General features: G+C 50.9%; 2 protein-coding genes across 6 annotated transcripts in view; one reads left to right on the forward strand and one right to left on the reverse strand.

Moving 5' to 3' along the window:
* Window positions 1–1,134: 1,134 nt before the first annotated feature.
* On the reverse strand, window positions 1,135–23,931 carry LOC123586565. The gene is made up of 3 exons (XM_045455801.1): window positions 23,712–23,931; window positions 1,998–2,122; window positions 1,135–1,703 (listed from the first exon to the last, which is right to left on the reverse strand). Exons 1-3 carry the CDS (start codon window positions 23,929–23,931, stop codon window positions 1,413–1,415), a joined length of 636 nt encoding a protein of 211 aa, XP_045311757.1. The 3' UTR covers window positions 1,135–1,412.
* The window catches only part of VASH2 (vasohibin 2), a 51,363-nt gene continuing 49,834 nt past the window's right edge, over window positions 23,923–25,451 (forward strand). For 4 of the 5 annotated variants that reach the window (XR_006705715.1, XR_006705716.1, XM_045452507.1 and 1 more), the window contains exon 1: window positions 23,923–24,205. Coding sequence is in view for 3 of the 5 variants with exons in the window: in XM_045452507.1 (XP_045308463.1) it covers window positions 23,930–24,205 (276 nt within the window). In the remaining 2 variants the exon portion in view is untranslated. The remainder of the gene's footprint in view (window positions 24,206–25,451) is intronic. The other variant, XM_045452508.1, reaches the window with a different exon arrangement.

Genomic DNA, 25,451 nt, shown 5'->3' on the forward strand with positions numbered 1-25,451 from the left:
AGAGAAAGGGCACGAGTAGGGGAGGGACAGACAGAGAAAAAGAGACCCAGAGAGAATCCAAATAGGCTCTGCGCTGTCACCACAGAGCCCACAATGGACCGTGAGATCATGACCTGAGCCGAAATCGAGAGTTGGATGCTGAACTGACTGAGTCATCCAGGCGCCCAAGCATTAAAGTATTTTTTAATTAAGACGGGTCTTTTTTTAGGCACAAGGTTACTACACACTAGACTTCAGTACGGCGTATACATAACCTTCATACGCACTTGAAAACCAAAACATTCATTTGAATCGCTTTTCTGTGCTGGTCTGGAAGGGAACCCACGGTACCTCCGAGGCGAGCCTGAGCTGGGACGTTTGACAGGTGTGCTGCCTCAGCTCAACTGTCTGGCACAACTTCTGTAAAACGGGGAAGGTCGTGGTGTTTTTTTGCCAGAGACCGCTCCTCAGCGGAATACGTGAACCGCTCCTGTGGCCCCCGGCCGTGTGGCTTCCGGCCACGTTGCCCCAGGGCTGTCCCAGTGGCACCATGGCAGGCGTGGTTCTTCCCACAGGCATCCCCCAGCTCAGCTGTGTGCCCCCTCCATTCCCTGTCCCTGCTGACCCCAAATCGAGAAGCAGAGGGCCTGCCTGCGACACCGCGGGCTCATTTTGGGCAAAAGGGTTTGCACATAACGTTGGCCTCCATTGTCAGGTTACTCGGGAAGCGCGCTCTTCACGTCTGAGTAAATACTTATCTGTGCATCCTGCAGTAGGTAACATCCTGCTCAGCACTTCTCCCTGTCACAAGCTTCTCGGGCAGGCTCCCAAACCTCTTTCACCTGCTGGCACACCTAGAAAAGAATATTTGTACACCTCTCTAGGACCGATGGATGAGGCGGCTCTGACGGGAGTCCCCTGGCATCACCCACAATCCCCTTAGCCCTGCCTCCCACCCCAGGGCTCAGGACCTACTATCATGGCCAACTTTAGCCAAAGGTTCTCCAACTTGAGTGTCCTCAGAATCACCTGGCTTATCAAGGGGTGCCTGCGTGGCTCAGTCGGTTAAGCATCCCGCTCTTGGTCTCATGGCTTCGTGGGTTCAAGCCCCACGTCGGGCTCTATGCTGACAGCACGGAGCCTGCTTGGGATCTCTCTCTCCCTTCCCCTCTCTCTCTGCCCCTCCTCCATTTGCGCTGTCTCTGTCTGTCTCAAAAATAAATAAATAAACTTAAAAAAACATAAAGTGCTGACTGCCAAGCCCAGAGGTTCTGATTCTGCAGTTCTCAGGTGGGGCCCAATAATACATATTCCTGATAAGTCCCCAGGTGATGTGATGCCGCGGGTCCGAGGACCACACTTTGAGAACAGCTTGGCAGCAGCTGCCGGCTGGCTTTGCTTCCCCAGGCAGGCTGAGCACACACATGGCCTCTTCAGGAGTGTCCACTTGGACTGGGCACCCCTCCCCCAGAAGCTCCTCTTGGCTGCCCCAGACATGCTTCCTCTGGCCTGACTGGAAACATGAGCTGGCTCTTGTTGTCACTGTCCAGATGGGAGGCTTTTGTGTGGCCCCAGTGAAGAGGAACAAGGTAGGGATCTGGTTTCTCAGACCCTCGGACAGTTCCGAGCCCAGCAGGTGCATCTGTGATGTCGGTGGAGAAGGAACGCAGGTGGCTCGGCTGGCCCATCTCCAGCCTGCGGGGACCACAGCCATTAGGCATCTGCTTTGGTGGAGAAACAAAGTTCCGCCCACACGGAGCCCCAGGGAGGGCCAGGCTGACTCCTGGAGGGTGTCAGATGTCCCTCCTCCCTGTCAATCCTGTGTCTTTGTGCCCTCCCCTTTGCTTCCTACAGACAGCTTCAGGAAACAGGGTGGGTTACAGGTGGGAGTGGAGGAAAGGGGGCTAGAAGAATCTGCTTCTAGGAAAGCAGTTTCCTCCCTGGTGAAGACAGCACTGACACCCCATCCCCGCAGCCCCTGACTGCCATAGAGTGAGGAAAGCAAGTCACGCCCTTACCTGGTTTGGAGAAAAGACAGCGAAGGAGAGCCCAGAAACTGGGCAGGAAACCAGGAAACCCACCGCTTCCAACAGGGAGAACTCCCCGGCTTCGAGTGAAGGCCTCTTTCTTCCGGGGGAATAGCCTGGGGAGGACAGACGTGGGGAATAGCCTGGGGAGGACAGACGTGGGGAATTTAACAGGGACAAAGTGTGAGAGGGGGTGTGTGCCTCATGCTGTGGTACATTAGTGAGGATGGCCTCTGTGGGCAGAGGTGAGGTAAGCGGGAGCGGGGGAGGGAAGCCTGCGTCAGAGAGGGTGCTGGAGCTGAGTCTCACAGGAGCTGCCCCCTGTGCCCCTAGCGAGACCTCCCCTTTGTTTCTGTCTTTTCCCACAGAGCCAGAAGCAAAAGCCCGAAATGCGGTGAAAACTTGCTCTTTCCCATTCCTCCTTCAGATCTCAAGTTTCCTCCTGCACAGTCTGGACTGACTTTCCAAAAGGACACATGGCTGATATATTTTGCATGTTCCTGTCACCTTAGAGCACCCTCACGGACAGGTGAGCTCTTCAGAAAGGGGAAGGATTCTCCTGAAATTGAGGGGTTTGTAGGAAGTCTGTCCTGCACAGCAGACCAGATCCCATGATAACCTGTGTCCGAAACTCAAGTGTAGTTTTCACAACAGTAATCAGGGATGCCTTTGATTAAAAAACAAAAGGAAACACCCACAGTCTGTTCAAGCCCACTCCCAGAAACAGATTCCTCAGACCTGGGATCGTGCTGTGGGAGTTTTTGAGCATCTGACATGTTCCCGAAGCAATTGGGCAGTGGCCACCCTTTGCCTTTGGACGCTCTTACCACCTATTTGGGGGACTACCTGGGCTGTCGATGCATGGGGAGATTCCTTCTGAAACAGTGCTTTGGGGGCTTGGAAGATCTAACCACATCTCTGGGTTAGGAAGGAGCCCCCAGTTAAGAAATCGAAGCATCATCCAGAGCCGGGAGACTGCTCACTGGTGGCCTCTGCAGAAGGGTCCGTGGGCAACATCACCGATCCATTAGCAAGCAATGCTGGCCAGCGTCCCAAGTAAAAGGTTAGAGTCCTACTTCAGGAGAGGATACTAATACGTTCCATCTGTTGAGAACAGTTCCCAAAGGGGTTCATCTATATGCTCTCATCTGACCCCGTGAGGGAGGCCCGCTTTGGTTCCTATAACCACAGCGGCACCAAAAGGTGGCTGGGAGGGGCTTCAGCGATGCTGAATTCCCCAGTTCACCCCCCACAAGCCTGTGGTCTAAGTAAAATGGTGTATGTGTGCTTGTGAACAATTTCCCATCACCCCCGCCTCCTTCTTTAGGGCCCACTAAGTGCCTCCTATAAAAAAAATTCTGGAGCCTCACCAATTACAGCCATTTTGCAGAAGAGTAAACTCAGACTCAGCCTTGCCAAAAGTTGCATAGTTAGTAAAGAATGGAGTCAGGGCCTCCCTCCTCACTCACTTGGGCCTCGCTCTTCAGATGGCCCAGAGAAGGCCTCTCTCCTAGCCTGTGCTGCCTCCTTTTGAAAAGGAAAGTCAGAACCCCTAAGCCGGTCGTGGCTGGCAGCCTCTGGCAAGGGACTTCTGCCTCTCAGCACCTATGAGACAGTTGTCTGGACCGTTCCACGGAGACGCTCAAGAAAGAAGGCCTCCCATACCCAACCTGACTGGGGTAGCCACCCCCCCCTCCCCCGCCCCGACCGTTCCCTCGGGGAAGCTCCCTTTCTAAGACAACTCTACCCTCTGGGCCCCAACAGCGAGGATGTGTGTCAATGACAGAAGTTAGGGAAGGCATTCCTGGCATATAGAGGTGGACAATCGGGGCTTCTAATGATGATGAGGACAGTAAAAGCCACACTGGTGGTTTGGGGGTGTTTGGAATCTTTTGGCAAGGTCAAAAGTCCAACGAACCAACCCACATACACCTGAGCCAGAGAAGCAGAGATGATTTGAGTTCATCTATGTTAGGTTCTTCCATAATAACTGTATATTGAATAAAGTTTAAAAGGTCAATCCCAGGGCGCCAGGGTGGCTCAGTCAGTTAAGCATCTGACTCCTGATTTTGGCTCAGGTCGCGATCTCACGGTTCCTGAGTTGGAGCCCCGCGTCTGGCTTTGTGCTGACCACCCGGAGCCTGCTTGGGATTCTCTCTCTTCTCTCTCTGCCCCTCCCCACTTGCTCTCTCTCTCAAAATAAATAAATAAACTTAAAAAAAAAAACCCACATAAATCCTATCATGCTTTTCTAGGGTTGGTTTTAGTGACAGTTATGAAGTTTCAGGTCTGCAGCAGAATACTGATCTTAAAAAAGCTACCTTGGGTTTGGGTGACCTGTACCGTGAGGTGGCTGTGCCTTACCTGGTGGACTCAGGAGAAGAGCAGGCCTCCTGGGAACCACCATCCAGGCTCGGCTCAGGACTCACCTACACTTGAGGCTTGTGGGGGCCAAGCTGCTCTGGGGACCCCCTCTGTCCCTCCTCTGGTTAAAATTTTTTTTTTTCAACGTTTATTTATTTTTTGGGACAGAGAGAGACAGAGCATGAACGGGGGAGGGGCAGAGAGAGAGGGAGACACAGAATTGGAAACAGGCTCCAGGCTCTGAGCCATCAGCCCAGAGCCTGACGCGGGGCTCGAACTCACGGACCGCGAGATCGTGACCTGGCTGAAGTCGGACGCTTAACCGACTGCGCCACCCAGGCGCCCCTGTCCCTCCTCTGGTTAAATGGAGCAGTGAACTTGCCCCCTCCCCTCCTCTCCCCTCCCCCTCTCAGGCTCTGTTCTGTATCCTTGGTTGGAGAGCCCTGAGGGCAGAGATGGTCACCTTCTGGACCCTAGCCTTGCTCTAGGATGGAGAGGCTCTCCCTCCCACCTGGGGACACAGGCCAGTGTCCTGGTTTCTAAGTTGGCCGGAGCTTTCTCCCTTGTCAGAGATGCTACTGAGATACCAGTGAGGGGCCTGGGAGCACAGGGCAGGGCAGCTAAGCAAGGAGAGGCCCTATCGTTGTTGGAACCCACGGGTTTCTGGTTGCATGAACCGCCTGGCGTGATAGCCAGCCTAGGGGGATTCTGTGGTGGGGGGTGGGCAGCAGAGAGTGGTGGACAGCAAACATAGGCTTTGGTGTTAGATCTTAGGGTAAATGTTTGCTTTACCTCTTACTGGCTGTGTGACTTTAGACAGGTTACTGAACTCTCTGAGCTGAGTTTTACTGTGTGAGTGGATTGAATGAGTCCCCCACATAGTGCAGGGTGCCCTACAGACATTGGTTCCTGTACACTTCCTCCTCCCCCAGAGTCTGCCTCCCCAGCAAGCTGGGCACATCCCCTGGGAGCCCCCCAGCTACCACATCCTCCCATAAAAATGCAAAATCAGAGTCAGTCCCCAGAGTGCTGAGCCTCCTGCCCCCACTGTGTCTGAGGCCAAGGGACAAGGGAGAGAGCAAGCGGCCTTTGCCTCTGGACATCTCCTCCTCATTAAGCTCAGATGTCACCCCCGTCCCTGCAGTTCCCCATCACACAGGCAGGAGAGGGCCGCATCCTGAGAGGTCTTCACATTTCCTCTTCTCCCTCTAGCCTCTCCCCACCCTCACCTCCAAGATCTGCAAGCCCCTGGCAGAGACAGGGAGTGCCACACCAGCCCCTGGGGCCACAGGGGTCTAGCTGGCAGGGTCCCAGTGGAGTCCTGGGCCCTGTTGGAGAAGAAGGACCTCTGCTTCTTCTGGTATCCCATGAGGATGATGGAGTCTGCCCCTGATGGGGTTATCAGTCTGATCACAGAAGCTTCTCTCCAGCCAGCTGTGCCAGGTTCCCATGGAATGTAAGCGCAGGTGGGTTTGGCCTTCTAGCAAGAGTTTGGGACTGGCTCTGGGCTGGACTCTAGGCTAAGTCTTAACAGCTGTCCATGAGGCTAGACTTGGGTGAGTCCCCTGCGATGGCTGTGGATTCCCCTGTGCTTTCCAAAACGTGCTTCCTAATCTAGGTATTAGCACAGCTGTGACCTCAGCATGAGCTTGTTCCAAGCTGGAGGCTGGGCTGTTGTTTGTTGTGCAGCCACTGGGTGGCAGTGTGAAGCACTTTCCTACCCGTAGCCTCTGGCCGCTCCATTCCTTGCAGGAGGTATTCTCACACTTGTGTGTGCACCAGAATCACGGAAAAGACGTGTTAGAACATTTTTGCCCTGCCTCTTACTAGCTGCATGACTTTGGGCGGGTTACCAATCTTTCTGAGCTGATTTTCTGATTCAGCAGGTCCAAGGTAGGGCTGAGAATTTGCATCCCTAACAAATTCCAAGGTGATAGGGCTGCTGCTCTTCAGGGGACAGTTCGAGGGGCTGAGAGCTCTCCCAGATCCCTGGGAGCCCAGTGGCCTGGGATCAGACTCTCTGATTTCAGGAAGCAGGTGGACATGGCCACAGCTCTCCTCCCTGGAAGGTTCCTCTGCTGACATGGCTCCCCCCCCCCTCCCCCCAACATCTTTTGTCACTGAATCCCTAGAGCACCTCTCCACCACAGCCCTCAGTGGCCAAACAATGAACCTCTCTCCAAAGACAGGAGTTCAATAGAGGGTAGGTGCCATTGGAGAGAGAACAGGAATTGGAGGAAAGTAACTGGAGAAGGTCAGAGAGGAAGGAGAAGGAGGAGGGAGTCTGCACACACAGTGGTCCCAGACTCATCTCAGATGGGATAACCACCAGGGGTGCAGGGGGCCTGAGATCAGGAGGCAGGCCTGGCTGGCTAAGAAGACCGCTGGAGGCCAGGCCCCAGAGGCTCCCTCATGCACTTCTTCCTGGCCCCTATCCCAGGCTCTTTGCAGCATGTGACTGATTTCTGGCCAGTGGAATGGGGGTAAGTGATCATTCCCCACCTGGCCTACAAAGGGCTTCCTTGTGGTCTCCAGTCTCTCAGTGCGTGTGCCACTTGGAGGTGAAAGCCCTGGGCTTCCTTGAGGGTCACGGAGCCCCTGACATCCCACGTGATTGCATGGAACGGGGCGCCCCGCCCCCCCTCCCCACGCCAGTAGACTTTCCATGACCAAAGCATCAACTCCTACTGAAGGAAGGCGCTGAGATTTCAGGATTTCCCTGTTACAACAGCTAGCATTCTCTTGACCCGTGTATCAGAGGCCCGCCCTGACGGGAAATGAGAAAGACAGCAGATGCCGCCACAGCATACAACCTTGCTGGTCTCTCCGTGAGCCTGATCAGAACAAGCACACAGAACATCCCCTGCTCTAGGTCAGTAATAGTCACCACCTATTGAAGGTTATCAGGTGTCAGACACTGCTTTGTCTCCACTAACTCATTTACTCCTCACACCAATGTGAAAGGTAGTATTATAATAAATCCCTATTTTGAAGGTGCAGATGTGAGGTGTGCGACTGGGGAGCTGGTAGGTATGCTGTCCAGATCACATGGTGATAGCCTCTGGCAAGAGGCGGGGCCGCGATCTGAACCCAGGATGTCTGTCTATAGCCCACACACTCCAAACTATGCTATGTGTTCCCCCAAAGACTCAAGGCCCAGTCCCCAGCTGTAAGGAGCTTAAGCTGAATTGGAAAGACCTGAGGTATACTTGGGAGTGTGAATCTGGGGTTGGGGAGCAGAAGATTTCTGCCCCAAGGGTTGCTGGCTGTGATATTGTGATCTATAATAGGAAATATGTATCTGGTCTACGTCACTGTCACTGTTTCTGGCACAGGAGTCCTAAAACCCTTGGAATTTCCTGTGATAAGAGTGATAAAGTGTCTTTGGTTATGTTAATGAGAGACTTTTGGAAATTACCGAAGGATGGGGACTGGTTGCCAGGGGAACAGACCGCATGATTAGAAGGCTGGAACTTTTGGTTTCACCGCCCCCCCCCCCCCCACACACACACATCTACCTCTGGGAAGGGAAGCGGGGTTTGAGGTTGAATCAGTAGCCAATGGCCAGCGATTTAATCAATCACACCTATGTAATGAAGCCTCCATAAAACCACAAAACCTGTCTGAGAGTTTCAGACACCGTGGAGATTCAGGGAGAGCATCGTCCTTGGAGAAGGCGAGGAAGCTCCAAACTCCTCCCCCATACCTTCCCCCAGGCATCTCTTTCATTTGATTGTTCCTGAGTTATGTCCTTTTATATTAAATGGTAATCTAGTAACTAAAATGTTTCTCTGAGTTGTGAACCGCTGTAACAAATTAATCAAACCCAAGCAGGGCATCATGGGAACCTCTGATTTAGAGCCAGTTGGTCAGAAGTACAGGGCATGACCTGGACCTGCCACTGGTATCCGAAGTGGGGGTGGGAGGGGTAGTCTGTAGGACTGAGCCCTCAACCTCCAGGATCTGACCCTATCTCCAGGTAGGTACTATCAGAGTTGAGTTAAATTGTAGCACACCCCGCTGGTGTCTGAGATGCCTGGTGGTGTTGGTCACCACTGCCCCCCCCCCCCGCCCACACACACACACATGTTGGAATTGGGAGCCAGAACTGAGTTGCTAAACGCAGAGGCTGATGACCCCACAGATGAAGAGGAAGGAGGAAAGGAAGATGAGAATAACGCAACAAGGACAGATCCCCAGTAACTTTAGTTACTCAGTTCAATGACGTAATGAGTCAGTTTGGGGAACTCTGTGTGAAACACCCGATTCCCAAACTTCCCTTCCCTTCTGGCTCTCTACATCATCCTGCACCCTCCTTTTTAGCTTTGTGGTTTCAGATCCGTCCCAAGAGTTGAACACAGGAAAGGGTCTATTCGCTGTTGTATCTCCAGCACCTAGAACAGTGCCAGGCACATAGTAGGGGCTCAGTAAATACTCCTGGAATGAATGAAGGGTGCAAGAAACACATCTGGCTAGAACCTGGCAGCAAGAGCCTCTCCACTTGGGAGTCTCAAATCATGGAATCTTATGGGCAGGGGAACTCTTAAGAGACCATTTGGTCCAAGCCTTGCTTCTCCTGAGGACTGTCTCAGGAGAATCATCTTCTCTGTCCTTTCCTTAAAGACTTAATGAATGGCAAGGCTGAATGAGACCTTTAGAGACCGTCTAGCCCTGAGGGTCTCAAACTTGGCTATGTGCAGTATTCCAGGCTGTGGAATACTGATACCTGGACCCACTCCCAAAGATTCCGATTTCACTCGTCTGGGCTGCAGCACCCCCCAGGTGGTTCTCATGTGTGGGGGAGGTTTAGAACTAGGGATCCAGTCCAGCCCCTCATTTTATAAACCAAGCCTCAGAAAGGTGGGGGTTGGGGGGGTATGCTTAGGATTACCCAGCCAGTTCTCAGCAGAGCTGAGCCCCAAATCCAATGACTGCTGTTCTCTGCTCCAAACGCATTGCCATCGTCTTTACCAAAAATTCATTTAGGACCTCCTGGCTCTTGTGGTGGAAGGCTCCTCCCAAGGTCACACCTTTGAAACCCTTGTTCTGGCTAGAGTGGATTTAGATTGGATCCAGAGTTTCAGTGTAGCTCCAAACACAGCTTCACTCTTATCCTCCTTCCCGGCTCTGTGCTGTCCTTCTTTTACAACCACACCCCAGGCTTCCTGGGGAGTCTCCAGCACACCTCCCCTAGAGCGCCTCTAATTCCCCTCCCCTTGCCTGGCCAGTTCATTTCTGCTCTTTCTTCCTCCACCTCCACTGTCTTGAACCCACTCATTCTTTTGCTGGCCAAGGTCCTCCCCAGAGCATCCACCCCCACTGAGCTGCTCCCCAGGAAGACCTGAAAGGAAGTGAGTTCTGACTCCTTCTTTTGTATCCTTCTCATTGGAGACTCCCTCCAGCTCTGCAAAGGGAGGCTGCCTTCCCTCCCCCCCCAGGATCTGGCTCACATGCAAACAACTATCTTGAGTCACAGACTTGGAACACACATAATCTGCTCTCATTTATTTAAAAAAAAAAACAAACCGAAACAAACAAACAAAAAACCCAAACACCAGTAGCCAACAAAAAAAAAACCCACAAAAAAACACTCATAAAGGCTTTGGTGGAAGATGATCCAGAGTAGATAAACAGTTCCTTAATCAGTGGGGCAGTAAATAAACCCCTTTCTTGGTGGGGGGGAGTGGGGGGTGGGGAGGGGGTCGTCCCGGAGAGTATTTTGGGCAGTCTGGAGAGTTTTTAACCCTCACTCGCCCCAACTAAAAATGGCCCTACTGGAATTTTTACAGGCGGCTATTAAGCCTGAGTAGAACTTTCAGAGCGTTAGTACAAACGCTCTTACTAATTATGCCTCCAAACCGCTGGAGAGCTGTTTGGGGAGGCTGTTTTGTTCCTGGCTTCCAGGCATGGAATCTCTGGTTCCTGTCCCTCCCAGCCATGCTCCTGGGCTCTCCAGAAGGCTCTCCAGAGGCCCTCTGCTGCCTTTCACAACTCAGCCAGTTCCATTTCAGGCACCTTACAGCCGCTGAAGCCACCAGACTCCTATCTGTAAGGAGCTCAAACACCTAACATTGAGGCACCTGACGATGTATGGAAAGCACTCAGCACTTCTCTGAGCCCCACGGAAGAATTCACGATTGGCCAGTTGCCTCCTCACGCACAATCTTATTTAATCTTTCCAGAGCTCCTGTGATGTAGGTGTTTTGGGGCCAATTTTCAGAAAAGGGAATGGGCCCAGGGTCACATGGCTCAGCTGAGTTTATGTAGTGCTCTTTGCACTGACTATGCCTTAAAACATTTCTGGATCGGGGGCGCCTGGGTGGCGCAGTCCGTTAAGCGTCCGACTTTGGCCAGGTCACGATCTCGCGGTCCGTGAGTTCGAGCCCCGCATCGGGCTCTGGGCTGATGGCTCAGAGCCTGGAGCCTGTTTCCGATTCTGTGTCTCCCTCTCTCTCTGCCCCTCCCCTGTTCATGCTCTGTCTCTCTCTGTCCCAAAAATAAATAAACGTTGAAAAAAAAAAAATTAAAAAAAAAAAAAACATTTCTGGATCGTGGTGGTACTCACTTTCCTAAAAGCAGGGGGCTAAGAGTCTGCACACGGGAGGGAATATTGCCAAAGGCAGAGCGTCATGGCCAAGTGAAGAGGGAGGAGGTGTAGAAAAATCATCCAGTCCAGAGCGGGGCAAACTGGACATGGTATGCCAAACACAGCCCATAGCTATGTCTTAATTAGCCTGCACTCTGTTTCATGATGGAATGTGGGGGAAATTGTATTTCCTAAAAAAAGATCCAGATTTCCAAGTCTGTCTTGAAAACCCGTAGATCTGAGGGGTACCTGGGTGGCTTAGTCGGTTGAGCATGCGACTTTGGCTCAGGTCATGATCTCACAGTTCATGAGTTCGAGCCCTTCATCGGGCTCTCTGCTGGCAGCACAGAGTCTGGAACCTGCTTCAGATTCTGGGTCTCCCTCTCTCTCTGTCCCTTCTCCACTCGCACCCTGTTCCTCTCTGTCTCTCTGTCTCTCAAATAAACATCTACAAAATAGAACAAAGCACCTGTAGATCTGAGCACACTAACCATTTAGCCAACAAGTTGTTGAAGCTGGCAGGCAGCTGGCCTCTCTAAAGGGCCTGCCCTCTTCAGTTTGTAATGGCCCCTCTCAGCCAGCTTCCCCTCTTTCTGTTATCTGCCTGTGCCCTGTTGACATTTGAGTTTATGGCCCCTGATCTGTTTCTACCTACCTGCTTCTTACGAGAGAAGCAGGACCGTGAGAGGTGAAGGGACCCAAAGTCAAAGGCAAATGGGGTGACCTTAAGAAAACGACCTAGCTTCCCTATGCTGCAATTTCCTCATCTATAAAGTGGGAATAATACTGACAGTGCCTGTCTCAGGTCAGCTCTGGCTGCCATAATAAAACCCTACAGACCAGGGGACTTAAACCACAGACATCCATTTTCTCACAGTTCTGGAAACGGGAATAACCAAGGTGCCAGCAAATTCGGTTTCTGGTGAGAGTTCCCTTCCTGGTCTTATAGACTGCGGCCCTTTGCTGTGTCCTCACATGGCCTTTCCTCAGTGTGAGTGCTGGGGGTTGGGGGGGGGGGAACTCTGTGGTATCTCTCCTTATGAGGACACGAACCCTATCAGATCAGAGCCCCCACCCTTATGAGCTCATTTAACCTTAATTACTTCCTTAGAGGCCCCATCTCTGAATAAAGGCACATTGGGGGTAAGGGCTTTAGCCTATGAATTTAGGGTGACACAACCATTCAGTCCCTAACAACACCCACTTCCTAGGGGGGTTGGGTGAGGGTGGAATGAGCACATGCTTAAAAAGCACTCAGAGCAGCGTCTGGCACGTAGTACCTTTTCAGTAAATATGAGCAGTCATATGACGATACCATCAAGAGGGTGGGCTTCCTCTAGCTTTCCGTAGTGCTTCTTCTGCCAAAAGATATGTCACCGTGGGCACCCACTGTGCTCCCCAGACAGCTATCATCTTTCATAAGGCCAGGGAGAGTGTTACAATGAAGAAAGGAAGACGTGTTGGCACATTTCTAATGCTGACCCCTTTCCTCAAATGGGATACTCAGGAAGCACCCAGGGAGATGGTCAACGACAGACACCTCAGTGCTCTCTTCAGGGAAAGTCCACCCACCTCCCCACACAGCGCTGGGCTCACATTCTTTCTCCAGCACATCCGGCAAGACGTTCAGCCTCTGGATCCATGAATGCCTGGTTTTCCCATGTGTGTTAAGTCTCTGTTACATCTTACCTGTCCTTGCCTTTCACCTCCATGAGTGCGAACTTCCCCGGAAAGCACTGGGGCCTCTGCCTGGGTCCCAAAGACGGTCAGCAGTCATCTTCTGTTTGTCCTCAGCCCACTTCCGCTCTGCTCTCTGCCCAGGAGGATGCCGTCGGCTCTTCTTTCTGCCTCCTGCTCTCATTGGGCTCCTTCAGGTCCAGGGTAACAGCTCCGGGGTTCCTCGTCATCCTTGATGGTTCCCCTCATCTTGTCAGTGCCTCGGTTGACAGGGCACTTCTTGAGACTTCCACCTGTGTCCTTCTTGCCCCTGATGGATACGGGAGGAAGCCGATCTGCACGTAGTTTTTCAGGGGACAGAACAGACATCTGAACCCAGAGAAACTGCTCAGTGTCCAGGTGTGATAGGTTATGCGCTCCGCCTTTTCAGGGAGGATTGCCCAATTCCAATTACCAAGAATATTCATAATATATATCTTTTTTTTTTTTTTTTTTTTTTTTTTTTTAAATTTTTTTTTTCAACGTTTATTTATTTCTGGGACAGAGAGAGACAGAGCATGAACGGGGAAGGGGCAGAGAGAGAGGGAGACACAGAATCAGAAACAGGCTCCAGGCTCTGAGCCATCAGCCCAGAGCCTGACGCGGGGCTCGAACTCACAGGTCGCGAGATCGTGACCTGGCTGAAGTCGGACGCTTAACCGACTGCGCCACCCAGGTGCCCCCATAATATATATCTTGAGACATTCACTAAATACCAAGATGTGGCTACGTGCCTCACCCAGGATGTTACAGGCAGAGCTAAGATTAGCAGGTGGGGTGACCTTCATATCACATGGGTTCCTGGACCTTCAGAAGCTCCCTAGTGTAGCTCCCGTATGAGCTAAATCATGTGCCTCCATATTCATCAGCTTTAGGTCTCATCTGTCAGCTGGGCAGACCTGGGTCAGCGTGTTCCCATTTTCCTTTGGGACAGAAAGCCTCCCTCTCCTTCTCCCTCTCTCTCTGTCTCTCTCTCTCTCTATATATGTATATTTAATGTTTACTTATTTTTGAGAGAGAGAAAGAATGCAAGTGGGGCAGACTGAGAGGGAGACACAGAATCCAAAGCAGGCTCCAGGCTCTGAGCTGTTAGCACTGGGCCCAACACGGGGCTTGAACTCATGAACTGTGAGATCATGATCTGCCTGAAGTTGGATGCTTAACTGACTGAGCCACCCAGGCACCCCAGAAAGGCTATATTGTAAAACTTACTTCATTTTCATCTTCCTGAAGTACCCCAAAATCAAAAAGAGAGCTTTCTCATATAGCCCAACCATCCCACAGCATCGAGCAACTGCTCCTCTCTGTGTGGATCCCAGGAAAACCCCACAAAGGCCAAATCCAAGTATTTGCAAGACGGCTGCTGCTACAGAGTGAATATTTGTGTCCCTCCAAAATTCATTCATGAAATCCTAGCCCCCGATGTGATGGTATTAGGAGGTGGGGCCTTTGGGAGCTGATGAGGTCATAAGGGTGGAGCCCTCATGGATGGGATCAGCACCCTTATAGAAGAGGTCCCAGGGAGCTCCCTTTTGCTTTGACCACATGAGGACATGGTAAGAAGATAGTCATGGATGAGCCAGAGAGAGGGTCCTCACCAGCGCCTTGATGTTGGACTTCCCAACCTCTGGAACTGTGAGAAATGAATGTTTGTTGTTTAAAAGCAAAGAAGTTTTTGTTAAGGGGTAGGCACAGAGCCTTCAAATGCACTGTTCAGAAGGGGACAACAGGTTTCTTCTCTGAAAGCTGCCATTGTGAGAGAAGACAGTAATTTTACAGCAGACGATTCTCTTATTCTCTGGGTGAAAAGTAGCTGTAATCCAAGAAAGTCTTAAATTTCTGCTCCCTCTGGCCAAATGTCCTCAAAGGACCTTAGAACCGTAAACCTGGCCGGAAGGACCATTGTCCAGGGCCCCCGCTGCTACCAGTGGATTATTTAGGTCCCAGTGTGGTTCTTTCTCTGGTGGCTCCCCTGGTCTCATTCATTCTGTTTCTAATTCTCCTCCATGCTCCCTGCCCTCTGGCACCCCCTCTCCAGGGGATAAGTTAGAAAAATAAATAAGCCTGAAATTCAAAGGACGTCCCTTAGAATTTTGAAGCATCAGGACAGTTAAACTTTTTGGTCATCAGGACATCTACGAATTGTCTGTGATTACCATTTGAATCTATGTTCTTCTTGCTATTAAAAAAAACAGAGAGAAAAGAAGAGAAGGAAAAAGAAAAGTAGCTGATCAAGTGAATCGAAGTGTAATTCTCAGTTCTGACACTTACTAATTATATCGTCTTGTGCAAGTTCCCCAACCTTTTAAAACTTCAGTTGTTTCCTTTGTAACATGGAAATAATTAACACCTATCTCACAGGCTTATTATAGTAGACATTTATTGTGTTTTCAAGGGTTGTTCAGTCCCCCTCCTTCAAAAAATTTTTTAATTGGAAATGATTTCAAACTTAACAGAAAAGTGGCAAGTATAATAATAGTGCGTCCATAATAGTGCAAAGAACGTCCATATACCCTCTACCCAGATTCATCTACTGTTAACATCTTGCCTTATTTCCTCTATCATTTTCTCTCTGCACACATGCCAGTGCGCAGTGGTTTCTTTCTGGACCACTTGAAAGTAAGTGGCCCTTCCCCCTCTATACCACAGTGCGTATTTCCTAAGAATAAGAATCAGGATAGTCCCTATTCATCACTGTAGTTTAGTTTATCAACTTCAGTAAAGTTAATATAGATGTAATACTTTTATCTAATTGAACATCTATATTACTATTTTGTCACTCGATCCAATAATAACATTTACACTGTTTTTTTCCCTGCAGGTCAAGGTGCAGTTTAAAAAAAAAAAAAGTTTATTCATTTATTTTGAGAAAGAGAAAGAGCAGGGGAAGGTCAGAGAGAGAGAGAGAGGAAGAGAGAGGATCCCAAGTAGGCTCCCGAATGTCAGCAAGCCCCGATGCGGGGCTTGATCTCACTATGACATCATGACCTGAGCCAAAACCAAGAGTCAGGCACTTAACCAACTGACCCACCCAGGCGCCCCCTCAAGATGTAGTTTGGATCAGGTGTCACATTTGGTTGTCATGTCTCTTTGGTCTTCTTTAATATGGAACATTTCTACTGACTTTCTTTGTCATTTATTACACTGACAGTTTAAAATATATACAGTTTTAAAAACAGAACTTTCCTTATTTTGGATGGGTCCAACACTCTTTCATGATTAGATTCATCTTATGGATTTAGAAAGACTGAGCTCCCATCAATACCTCTAACTCCAATTCTCCCCCCAGGCTCCTTCCTTGTTTCTCCCCATTCCGTGTTTGCATGCTCCCTCTTCATAGTGAAAACACCAATATCAGGGCATTAACTCATTTGCTTAATCCTATAAGACATCTCAAATAGTTTCAGAATTGTGCAGCCTCTTTTGGGCACTCTGGTTACGTCTGGGGAATTTCCCACCATGTGAATCTTCTTTCTCTAAGATAAAATCTGGAAAACTCCCTAATTGTTTTTTGCAGGGAGGGCACAAACAGGTGATCTGAGTTCCACCAGTCAGATTCACTACATTCAATCAACATGCGATATTGATTCCCAACAAGACGGGGAGGACATAGGCTAAACACTAACATCCATTGTTGCACTAAACATCCATTTTGCTGGTGAGAGTGGGTGAATAGTCTGGATTTGAGGATTTTACCCTTTTTCCAAGAAAGATACAAATCCGTTCAGTTATGAAGCTCCCTTCAAGGTTGTGGCCAGTTGCAATCGTCTAGAAGCTCTTAGGGAAGAGAGTCAATGAGTAGAGCTATAGTCTGCTTGATTCAAGCTACTATAGCTGGTCCTAAGGCCGTAGTTGATATCATCATCTCCCTTCTCCATTACCTTTTCTAGACGTCCCTCACTCTTGCCCAACACTTCAGCTGGTTTATCTGGATTGGGTCATCTTCATTTGTGGGAGAAGGTCTTGAAGCTCTTAATGGAACTACCCTTATTGAATTTAACTGCTATCACTGCAAAATTATTACTTTACCAGGAGCTGTGAATCCCTCGGGTTTCCTGCAATCCAGGAGAAGCCATCCAAACCTCTCGGGGTAATTCGAATTACTATATTTTAACTCCTTTCTTTTTGCCTGTGGCCTGAAGTGGCCGGGGAGCAGTCACAGCTTCCGGATCAGTGGAACCTGCACCCTGGCAGAGCCTTCTCCCTGGAAACCAGAACCTCTCACAAAACAGAGTCCAAAGTGTCAGGGACAAAGAGCACAAATCTCCTCAAGTGGGTCACTGGCTGCAATGGTGGAAGGTGCCACTTCTACATGTCCACCTCTGTCCTTCGGTTCCTGAATTCATTCTTTTTAGCTCTTAAGGATCAGTACCATATATTGGTCATTAGCTCAAAGCGTATTAGAACCTGGAGGGCTGTGCCATAACTCTGCAAAGTGTTGTACCTTAGCTTTGCCTTAACTGAGTGTCAATGGGCTTTTTCATTATATTATCAGGTCAGCTGTTTCTGGGTATGGGATCCATGGTAAGACCAGTAGGCCACGCTCATGAGCGCATTGTTGCCCCATCTTTCACCATTAGATGGGTCTGTTGTTCTGAGGAAATGTTGGATAAGGTAACATGTCAATGGATAAGGTATTCTGGAAGCTCTCAGATGGTGATACTATCTGAAGCCCCGTGGGCAGGGAAGGCAAACCCATTTATGGTGTTTATATTAATTGGGGTAAAGTCAAGTCACTGCCTCCTCCAGGGTAGAAGGTCCATATAAATTTACCGGCCCCCAGCTGGCTATCTGAGGAATGCTGCGAGACAGAGCACCCGGTATCAGTCTTTGCAGTTGGCCAGCTGGGCTCACTCAGCAGTGGCAATAGCTTTGAGCCAGATTTGGCTTAGATTTGGAAATCAGGTGAGGGTCTATGATTCTTTGCTATGGCGCCCAGAGTAAGCCTTCTGCTCCCCAGCATTTTTTCTGATTATACAAATCAAGCAATAGCCTAAGTGACGGCTCATCTATCCCCCCCTTGGTAGGGTGGTTATCAATTTGGGATGGTCCTGGTGTATACCACTTGTCCCCATGTCATTACTACTAGTGTACCTTTTCACTCTCAAAAATAGCTCGACGTGGGAAATAAATCATATGCATACCCCTCCCTTAGGAACACCATGACCTATCAGCCAGCATTATGAGTCCATGTAGAGAAAGTGACCCTGAGCGCTCCTCTACCTTGCTGTCCGTTGTGGTATGATCACCTTTTCCTTTATGATTAAGTGCTCCCACCTCACCTCTGCAATTCTGGGATTTTTGTCATCTTCACAAATGGTAGGCAGCCTAGTTACACAGCACCCTCCTCACTACCATCCACCTTGGACTACAAGGACAGCCACTACCAACTGCGTCCATACCAGTGCATTCTTTATGGCCTTAGTGTGGGGAGTGTCTTCCGGTCTGGCCCAGGAACTAGTCAGGTGGTGGGTTCTGGAGCCATACTGAATTAACCCTTCTAATATTCCCTCCTTCCTGACTCTTCTGATGCCTTCTTCAACACCACACAAGGAAGTCTGCTTTCTCTACTTTGCTTATTGTTGAGACCAGGCTTCAGAGATCCATCCAAGCAAACACGGGGATTAGGACAAGCTCTAGGCATCCTTGCTAAAGCATGAAATGTGGAGTTCTTTTTTTTTTTTTTTTTTTTTTTTTAACATTTACCTTTGAGAGACAGAGAGAGACACAGAGCACAAGCGGGGGAGGGGCAGAGAGACAGGGAGACACAGAATCTGAAGCAGGCTCTAGCTTCAGGCTCTGAGCTATCAGTACAGAGCCCAACGTGGGGCTTGAACCCATGAACCGTGAGATCATGACCTGAGCCGAAGTCGGATGCTTAACCGACTGAGCCACCCAGACACCCCTAAATGCTTAGTTTTGTATGAGTATCCCCAAATCAGTGAGTTCTCCTCATTGAGCTTCTCCCTCCCATCCCCAAATATAATATCTTCAAGATCCACACGTTTCCACAGTTCCTGCCAGTGCACATTAGCCAACCCCTACAATATCTTTGGCAGGTATGATTTTCATCCCTGGAGCAGGGTTTCTTTTTTTTTTTTTCTTTTTCTTAAGTTTATTTATTTTTGAGAGAGATAGAGAGAGAGTGCACAGATGTGTGAGCTGGAGAGGGGCAGAGAGAGAGAGAGAGAGAGAGAGAGAGAGAGAGAGAATCCCAAGCATGCTATGTGCTGTCAGCGTGAAATCATGACCTGAGTCAAATCAAGAATTGGATGCTTAACCAACCAAGCCACCCAGGTGCTCCTGGAACGGGGCTTCTTCTTTCCCCCGTGGGCTGTGCTACCACTTGACTCTGGATATTGGTGGAGGCAATAAATGGTCTTGAGGCGAACATGCCATGGAGAGCCGCGGGGGGTGGGGGTGGGGTCTTCTCTGGGCAGGAGCATTCACAAGGGACTCGAAGGGTCAAGATACCCATCCACTGAGACATCTCTATTCCAGGATTCTGGGTCCCCCTCTTTCCCTATCAGGGCTCTGACTTTGACGTGGAAGCCTGTGAAGGTCACGTATTAGTACCCTTTGCAGTTCTGCTATCATGTGATCAGGTCCTGGGCTTGATTGGAAGAGTCTATCCTGTGGTTGCAGGAAATAAGACTCTCTCTTAAAGCTGCCATGGAGGCTCTCTGGCTTTCAGAGCATTCCGTGAGTTGGTAATTAACTGCTCTGAGCCTGTCATTTTCTGTTTCCAAGGTCTCTCACACCTTATAATTATCATTGTTTCCAAACTGATTGAGGGCCACAGCTACTTGATCTCCTCATGCCTTGCTCTCCATCCAATTGACCACAGTTAAACACAAGTGAGAGCTGTGGATCTCTTGCATATCGGAGCTATTACCTTCCTTCTCAGCATCAGCAAAGGATTCTAGTGATTTCAGACGGGTCGGCAATACAACCCCGAAATCCATCCCAAGCATGTGCTTTCTAGAACCACTTGTGGAACCCATTGTTTTAGCTCAGTTTCCCTAGAAAGCAGAACCTAGAAGCAAAGGTAAATCTGACTGAGAAGGCAGCAAGAGCGAGCCAAAAGGGAAATGGAGTAGGAAAGGATGAAACGCAACACAAGGTGGTTTGTTATCATGCAGGTAACTGCTTCATGACCAGCTGCAGAGAGCCTCGGAAGCTTATTCAATAGGTATGTCTGCTCAATCGCGCGGGACGGACAGCTCCAGACAGGCTATGTTGGAAAATCATGACTCGGAACAGTCCATAGAAGGGAGGAAGGAAAGAGAACTCACCTGCCCGGCTCCCTCCCATCTCCGCTTTCTCATTGATCAAAAGGCTCCCCGCAGGGAATTAATTCCTTAGGATGCATCTATCCTCTTCGATGGCTGCTTAGAAGCCATATCCTGCAGCGTGGCATTTCATCTGAGTCTCGAAGCAGTGGAAGAGTCGGAGACTGCACGTGTGGCTGGCCAGCCTGGCTGTGCAGCAGCAGCCAAGAGGGACTTGCCTGGGGCAAGTGACTAGCCAGGTCCAGGTGGCTGGACTGCACAAGTCTATAGCTGTGGAGGTAGCTGTAGAGCCAGGAGACAGGCAAGGTCTAGCTAACGTGAGGAGGCATATAAGGTGTGTTTGATATATCCCTTAATAGGCTGTTAACGTCAACAAGTGGTGGAACCAGAAACATGATCTGTCAGGTAGGATTCTGTCTTCAGTGTCTTTGAGACCCCAGCAGCTGACACTTGGAAAATGAGATACTCTTTGACCCGTTTTTCTGGTTCCAAACCTTCCGCTACACAGCCCTGCTATTCTGGTCATTATGTCAACAAATAGAAGAGTAGGTCAATATCATACTCTCGGAGGTTGAGCAAATAGTCGCCACGTGTCCCTGTTCAAATCACAAGTTGGCTCTGTCCCACTGTGTGTACATATGGAAGGCTATGTCACTCTTACTAACTGCTTGAACTTTCAAAACCCAGCATCTCTCTGGCCTGAGTTCAGTGTTACGTAACCTGAAATACACAAGGACGTGACGAATAGAGGTGGCTGGTCCACACAATAAGCACAATTCTCTAATGCTAAAGAATTCTCAACAAAAGGGCCCTCTGCCTCTCAGTCCTGCACTTGGACAGCACAGTTCACTGCAGAAGCCTTCTTACCACCATTTAGGGAAAGCAGCCAAATCTCAGAGCTCTCTTTATACACCGTGTCATGTGGGTCCCTACTGCACCCCACCCCCAGGGAAGAGGAGAACAGACATTTGGAATATTGGAGATGAACAACAAAGGCTTTTCCCCCCAGCTGTCAAGGAGTTCTGGGGTGCTGGGGGCAGGAACATGAACTGATAACCCTCTCTGGTCCATAGGATTTGATTCAGGTAAAGCAGGATCCAGGCCCTGGTTTAACAGGGTGATTGTACTTGTTTGGACTTGGCCTGAGTGGGACACAGGGAACTGATGCCAAGGAAGGTGAAACTTGCCAGATATTCTTCGATGTTCGCCAGCTGGTCTGATCACTTGAGCTCTGAGAGCTCAGTTTTCTCCTAAGGGATTGTGAGGTCAAATTTTCACCCTGTGCATACAGGTCTGCATCCTGAAATCCTCACCCCCCTGGATTTGAAACTCAGAGGAAGTAAGGAGAGAGCGATGGACTTGAGAGATGAGGGAGAAAAGAAGAGAGGAAGGATGTTCAAGATGAGAAGACGTCACTCACAGAGGCATGCTTTCTTTTAATCAAGAAATGAAACCTGAGGCAATTATGTGGTGAGAAGATAAGCTTCTTCCAGTTTCCTGATTTTTTTTCAGGAGTGCTATTTCACTTGCATTATTCAGATAACTTCCTGAATTGGCCCATTTCTTGTTGTCCAGATGGACCTAAATTATTATTCTCCTTGTCTAGAACCCAGGTCTCCTCCCCCTAGGCCCTGGCTGTCCACGGTACCCCAGGGCCTCTGCCCACGATGCCTCCACCATCAGTGGTTCTTTGACAACCGAATTCTTTAATTTTTTTTAACGTTTATTGATTTCTGAGACAGAGAGAGACAGAGCATGAGTGGGGGGAGGGGCAGAGAGAGAGGGAGACACAGAATCAGAAGCAGGCTCCAGGCTCTGAGCTGTCAGCACAGAGCCCGACGCGGGGCTCGAACTCACGGACCGTGAGATCATGACCTGAGCCAAAGCCAGTTGCTCAACCGGCTGAGCCACCCAGGCACCCCAAAAACAGAATTCTTAATTCCAGGTTAACTTAGAAATTGCTATCACAACTGCCTACCCTCTCAAAGCTTCCATGGAGTTTAAAGAGAAAGCATATTTGGCTAGGTTCCTAAGTGTCCCCAAAAGAAAAAGTCAGAGAATCACAGAACTTCAGAGCCAGCACAGACCTTACAGTGGGGGATCTGTTCTCTTTTTGGAAAGAGAAGTTAAGGCCCAGAACAAGCAAGTAGCTTGTCCTGGGTCACACAGCTTAGCCAAGTGACAAACCTGGACTTAGAGCCAGCCCCCAGGTCAGCAGTCTGCTGCTCTTCTCATGTAAGTTTGTTTTTCTTTTTCTTAAGAAAAAAAAAAAAAAAGATGCCTTTAAGGCAAAAGTGTTTCTTGGAGAGTGTGGAAAGGCTCCCACTCCCCCATCCCTCTCTCTGACCTTCTCTAACTCAGTAGCTATGACAGAATAGTTGGGGCCTGACTGACCTCCTGGGTTTAACTGTCACATATCAGCTTGGGCTTAGAAGGGATTTATTAATCATGACTGATGTCAGAGGGTACATGCTGTGCCCCGTTATTGATTTTGGAAAATTTGTTTAATGTGAGATAAAAAAAAAAAAAAAAGATTTAATTTTGTGCTTCGTGTGACAGCCCAGCCTAAACCATCTGTCACTCCCTGCTAGGGGCAGGTGACTGTGTGCAGCCTTCCTCAGGGAACGAAGTTCTAAGGACAAGCCCTCCTCTACCTCGGGGTCACTTCTTGGGTGGCTTTGTTTCTCCTCTGCTTCCCATAGGTGCGAACTCTCACAGTGCGACGACCCCTGGGGAAACTTGGTCTTAAGTCCCAAGGGCAACCGCCGCAGCCCCGCGGGGCTCCCAGGACAAGACAGCGATCGGATTTCTCGTGGTGGCCCAGCTCCCCCTGTTCCTCTCCCCTCCTGCCCGGGAACCCCCGGAGCCAATCAGAGCGTCGCGGAGCTCCCGGTTGTAGAGTCCCGAGCCCGGGACCCGCCCCTCTTTGTTGCGGTGGCCAATGGACGCGTTCGGAACATCGGCGGCTGCCCGGGTGACTCGGTTATATGTCACAGAATAACATTCGAGAATGGGACATGGAATGAGGCGACGGCCGCAGCAGCCCCAGCAGCCCCAGATCCAGGCCCAGCAGCCGCAGCTGCCGCAGCAGCCCCCGCCGCCCCCGCCGCCCGGAGAGGCTCCCCGGCCATGAGGCCGTCCGGCCCGAGGTAGGGTCCCGGGGCTGCGGCGCGCCTGCCTCGCGCCCCGCCCGCAGCCAGTCCCCCGGGGTGCCTGGCGCTGGAACTCGGGGAGGGGGCGGGTGGGGCCACTTGCACGGGTCCCTGGGACTGCAGCCGCCTTTCGCCCACCGGCCCCGGGAGGGCCCGGGCGGGCCTCCGGGCGGAAACGGGACCGCCTTTGCCAGCCGAGGCTGCTGCTGCGCCCTCGCGGCAGCCCAGGCGCTCACGTGCCGGCACGTTCTGGGCTCGGCTGGCGCTCGGCCACATCTGGCACCAAGGAATGCGTGGAGCCTTGTGGGGACCTCCCGCTTCTTCACGCAGCACGAGCTGTCTTTCTTCTCCCTACCCGTCCACTCCGCACCCTCCGCGCTCCTTGTATCCCCCTCCCGGTGCCTGGGGGTGTGTGTGAAGCTTTGGGACAAAATTCGAGTCGCCTTCCTCGGGAATTGCAGGGCTGGAAGCTCGTGTTCAATTCCTGAAGGGGGTCTGTCGGCGCACGGGGGGAGCGGGGAGTGACGCGGGGACACTCCAAGGCCCCACTGCCGTTGGACACAGCCCCTCCTCGGTTCCTCTGGTGTCCACTTACCCGTGGTGTGTGCTGTGTCTCCACTGATTTCAGGCTCGGCCCGTAAGCGGAGCTCCAGCCGCCGCTCCCGGTTCGCGCGTCCTGCGGCAGCCAGAAGCAATGGAGAAGGCCGTCCCGGCGGGGCGCTGATCCTCGCGCGGCGCCCGCGCGCGCACACGCCTCCCGCCGCCGCCGCCCCCTTTCCGCCCCGCGCACCCCCGCCCCGCCCTGGCCCCACCATGACCGGCTCCGCGGCCGACACTCACCGCTGCCCCCACCCCAAAGGCGCCAAAGGCACCCGGTCCCGGAGCAGCCACGCGCGGCCCGTGAGCCTCGCCACCAGCGGGGGCTCGGAGGAGGAGGACAAAGACGGCGGGGTGCTGTTTCACGTTAACAAGAGCGGCTTCCCCATCGACAGCCACACCTGGGAGCGCATGTGGATGCACGTGGCCAAGGTGCACCCCAAGGGGGGAGAAATGGTGGGCGCCATCAGGAACGCCACGTTCTTGGCAAAGGTCAGAGGCTTCGATGGACGCGAGGGGGTGGGCAAGGAGGGGAGCACTTCAGTCTGTACAAAGCAAGCGGAGGCCGTGTCCATTTTCCCGGTCCTGCTAGCGACTCCCTTCCGTTCCCTAGTCTTCCGGCCAGCCCCTGCCCCTTGGCTTCATTGAGATGTTTGTCTTAGAAATGGGGGAGGGAGAGGTAGAGGGCTTGCTGCTCTGGGACTGTGAGGTCTGGTTGTGCCAAGGTTTCTTTAATCTCCAGCCAAACTTTGTTGACTCGCCCCCATGTACATCCTCCTGCAAAAGCTGTGGCCGCCAGGTAACAGCAGCACTGCCAAGAAGGCACAAGTCCCCTAGTGATCCCACTCTACTTTTCCTCTTTGGAAACTGTAGGTCCTCCCCTGTCTCTCCCTAGCAAATGATTTATTAGGCTGTGAATGAATTTTGCAACCAACCAGACTTCTCAGCTTGAATCATTTCTAGACTTCTTGCCAATTTTTTTTTTTTTTTCATGACAGTGACTTTCACCTCTGAAGCTTACAAAGCGGTGAAGTATCTCTTTTCCTAGCTTATCTGAGGTCCCAGAAAAAAAGAAGAGTTTTGGCCATGGCCAAAGGGACTTTCCAGGACACGTGATGCATTAGTCTCACTGGATAGAGAAAGAGGCTCAGGAGTGAAACTCATTCTATCTTGGAGAGAGGCCAGTGAGCCGATTGAGTTTGGTGGCCAAGGCTATCGTTACTTAAGAGGGAGGGAGGGAGATGTGCCATGGTCACTAAGACATCAAAATTCGAACTGGGGAGAAATACTGCGCAGCCTGGGGGTTAGAGCATGGCAGATGGTTTCCCTTGCCCCCTGGGGACACTGGTGTGGCTGAGAAGATTCCTGGGCTGGTCTAGGAATGCCAGACCTGAGACCTGAAAGGCCATCTGGCTGAGGCCCCAACCTGGAGCATCTGGTGATCTGAGCATCTGAGCCCTGCAGGCCGGAAAGCTGTGTGTGCCCTTGGGGGAAGTGACAGAGCCCTTAAGCTTCCTGCTGCAGTCAGTTAGTGTTTTATTACCAGTAGGTCAAGGAGATCTTCATTATGCCCAACGAGAATCTTTCCTGCTTCAGTGTCAGCTGTAATTACTCTTGCTGAGCTCTCCTTGAGCACAAGAACAAGATTGGTCTTGGCTGGCAGTTCTGACTTCAGATTTTGCCCTTACTTGAGCGAGCCTTGCTTTACTTATGGAGGAGCTGGGAGCCCTTTAAACCT

The sequence above is a fragment of the Leopardus geoffroyi genome, chromosome C3 (genome assembly GCF_018350155.1).
Source record: "Leopardus geoffroyi isolate Oge1 chromosome C3, O.geoffroyi_Oge1_pat1.0, whole genome shotgun sequence".
NCBI lineage: Eukaryota > Metazoa > Chordata > Mammalia > Carnivora > Felidae > Leopardus > Leopardus geoffroyi.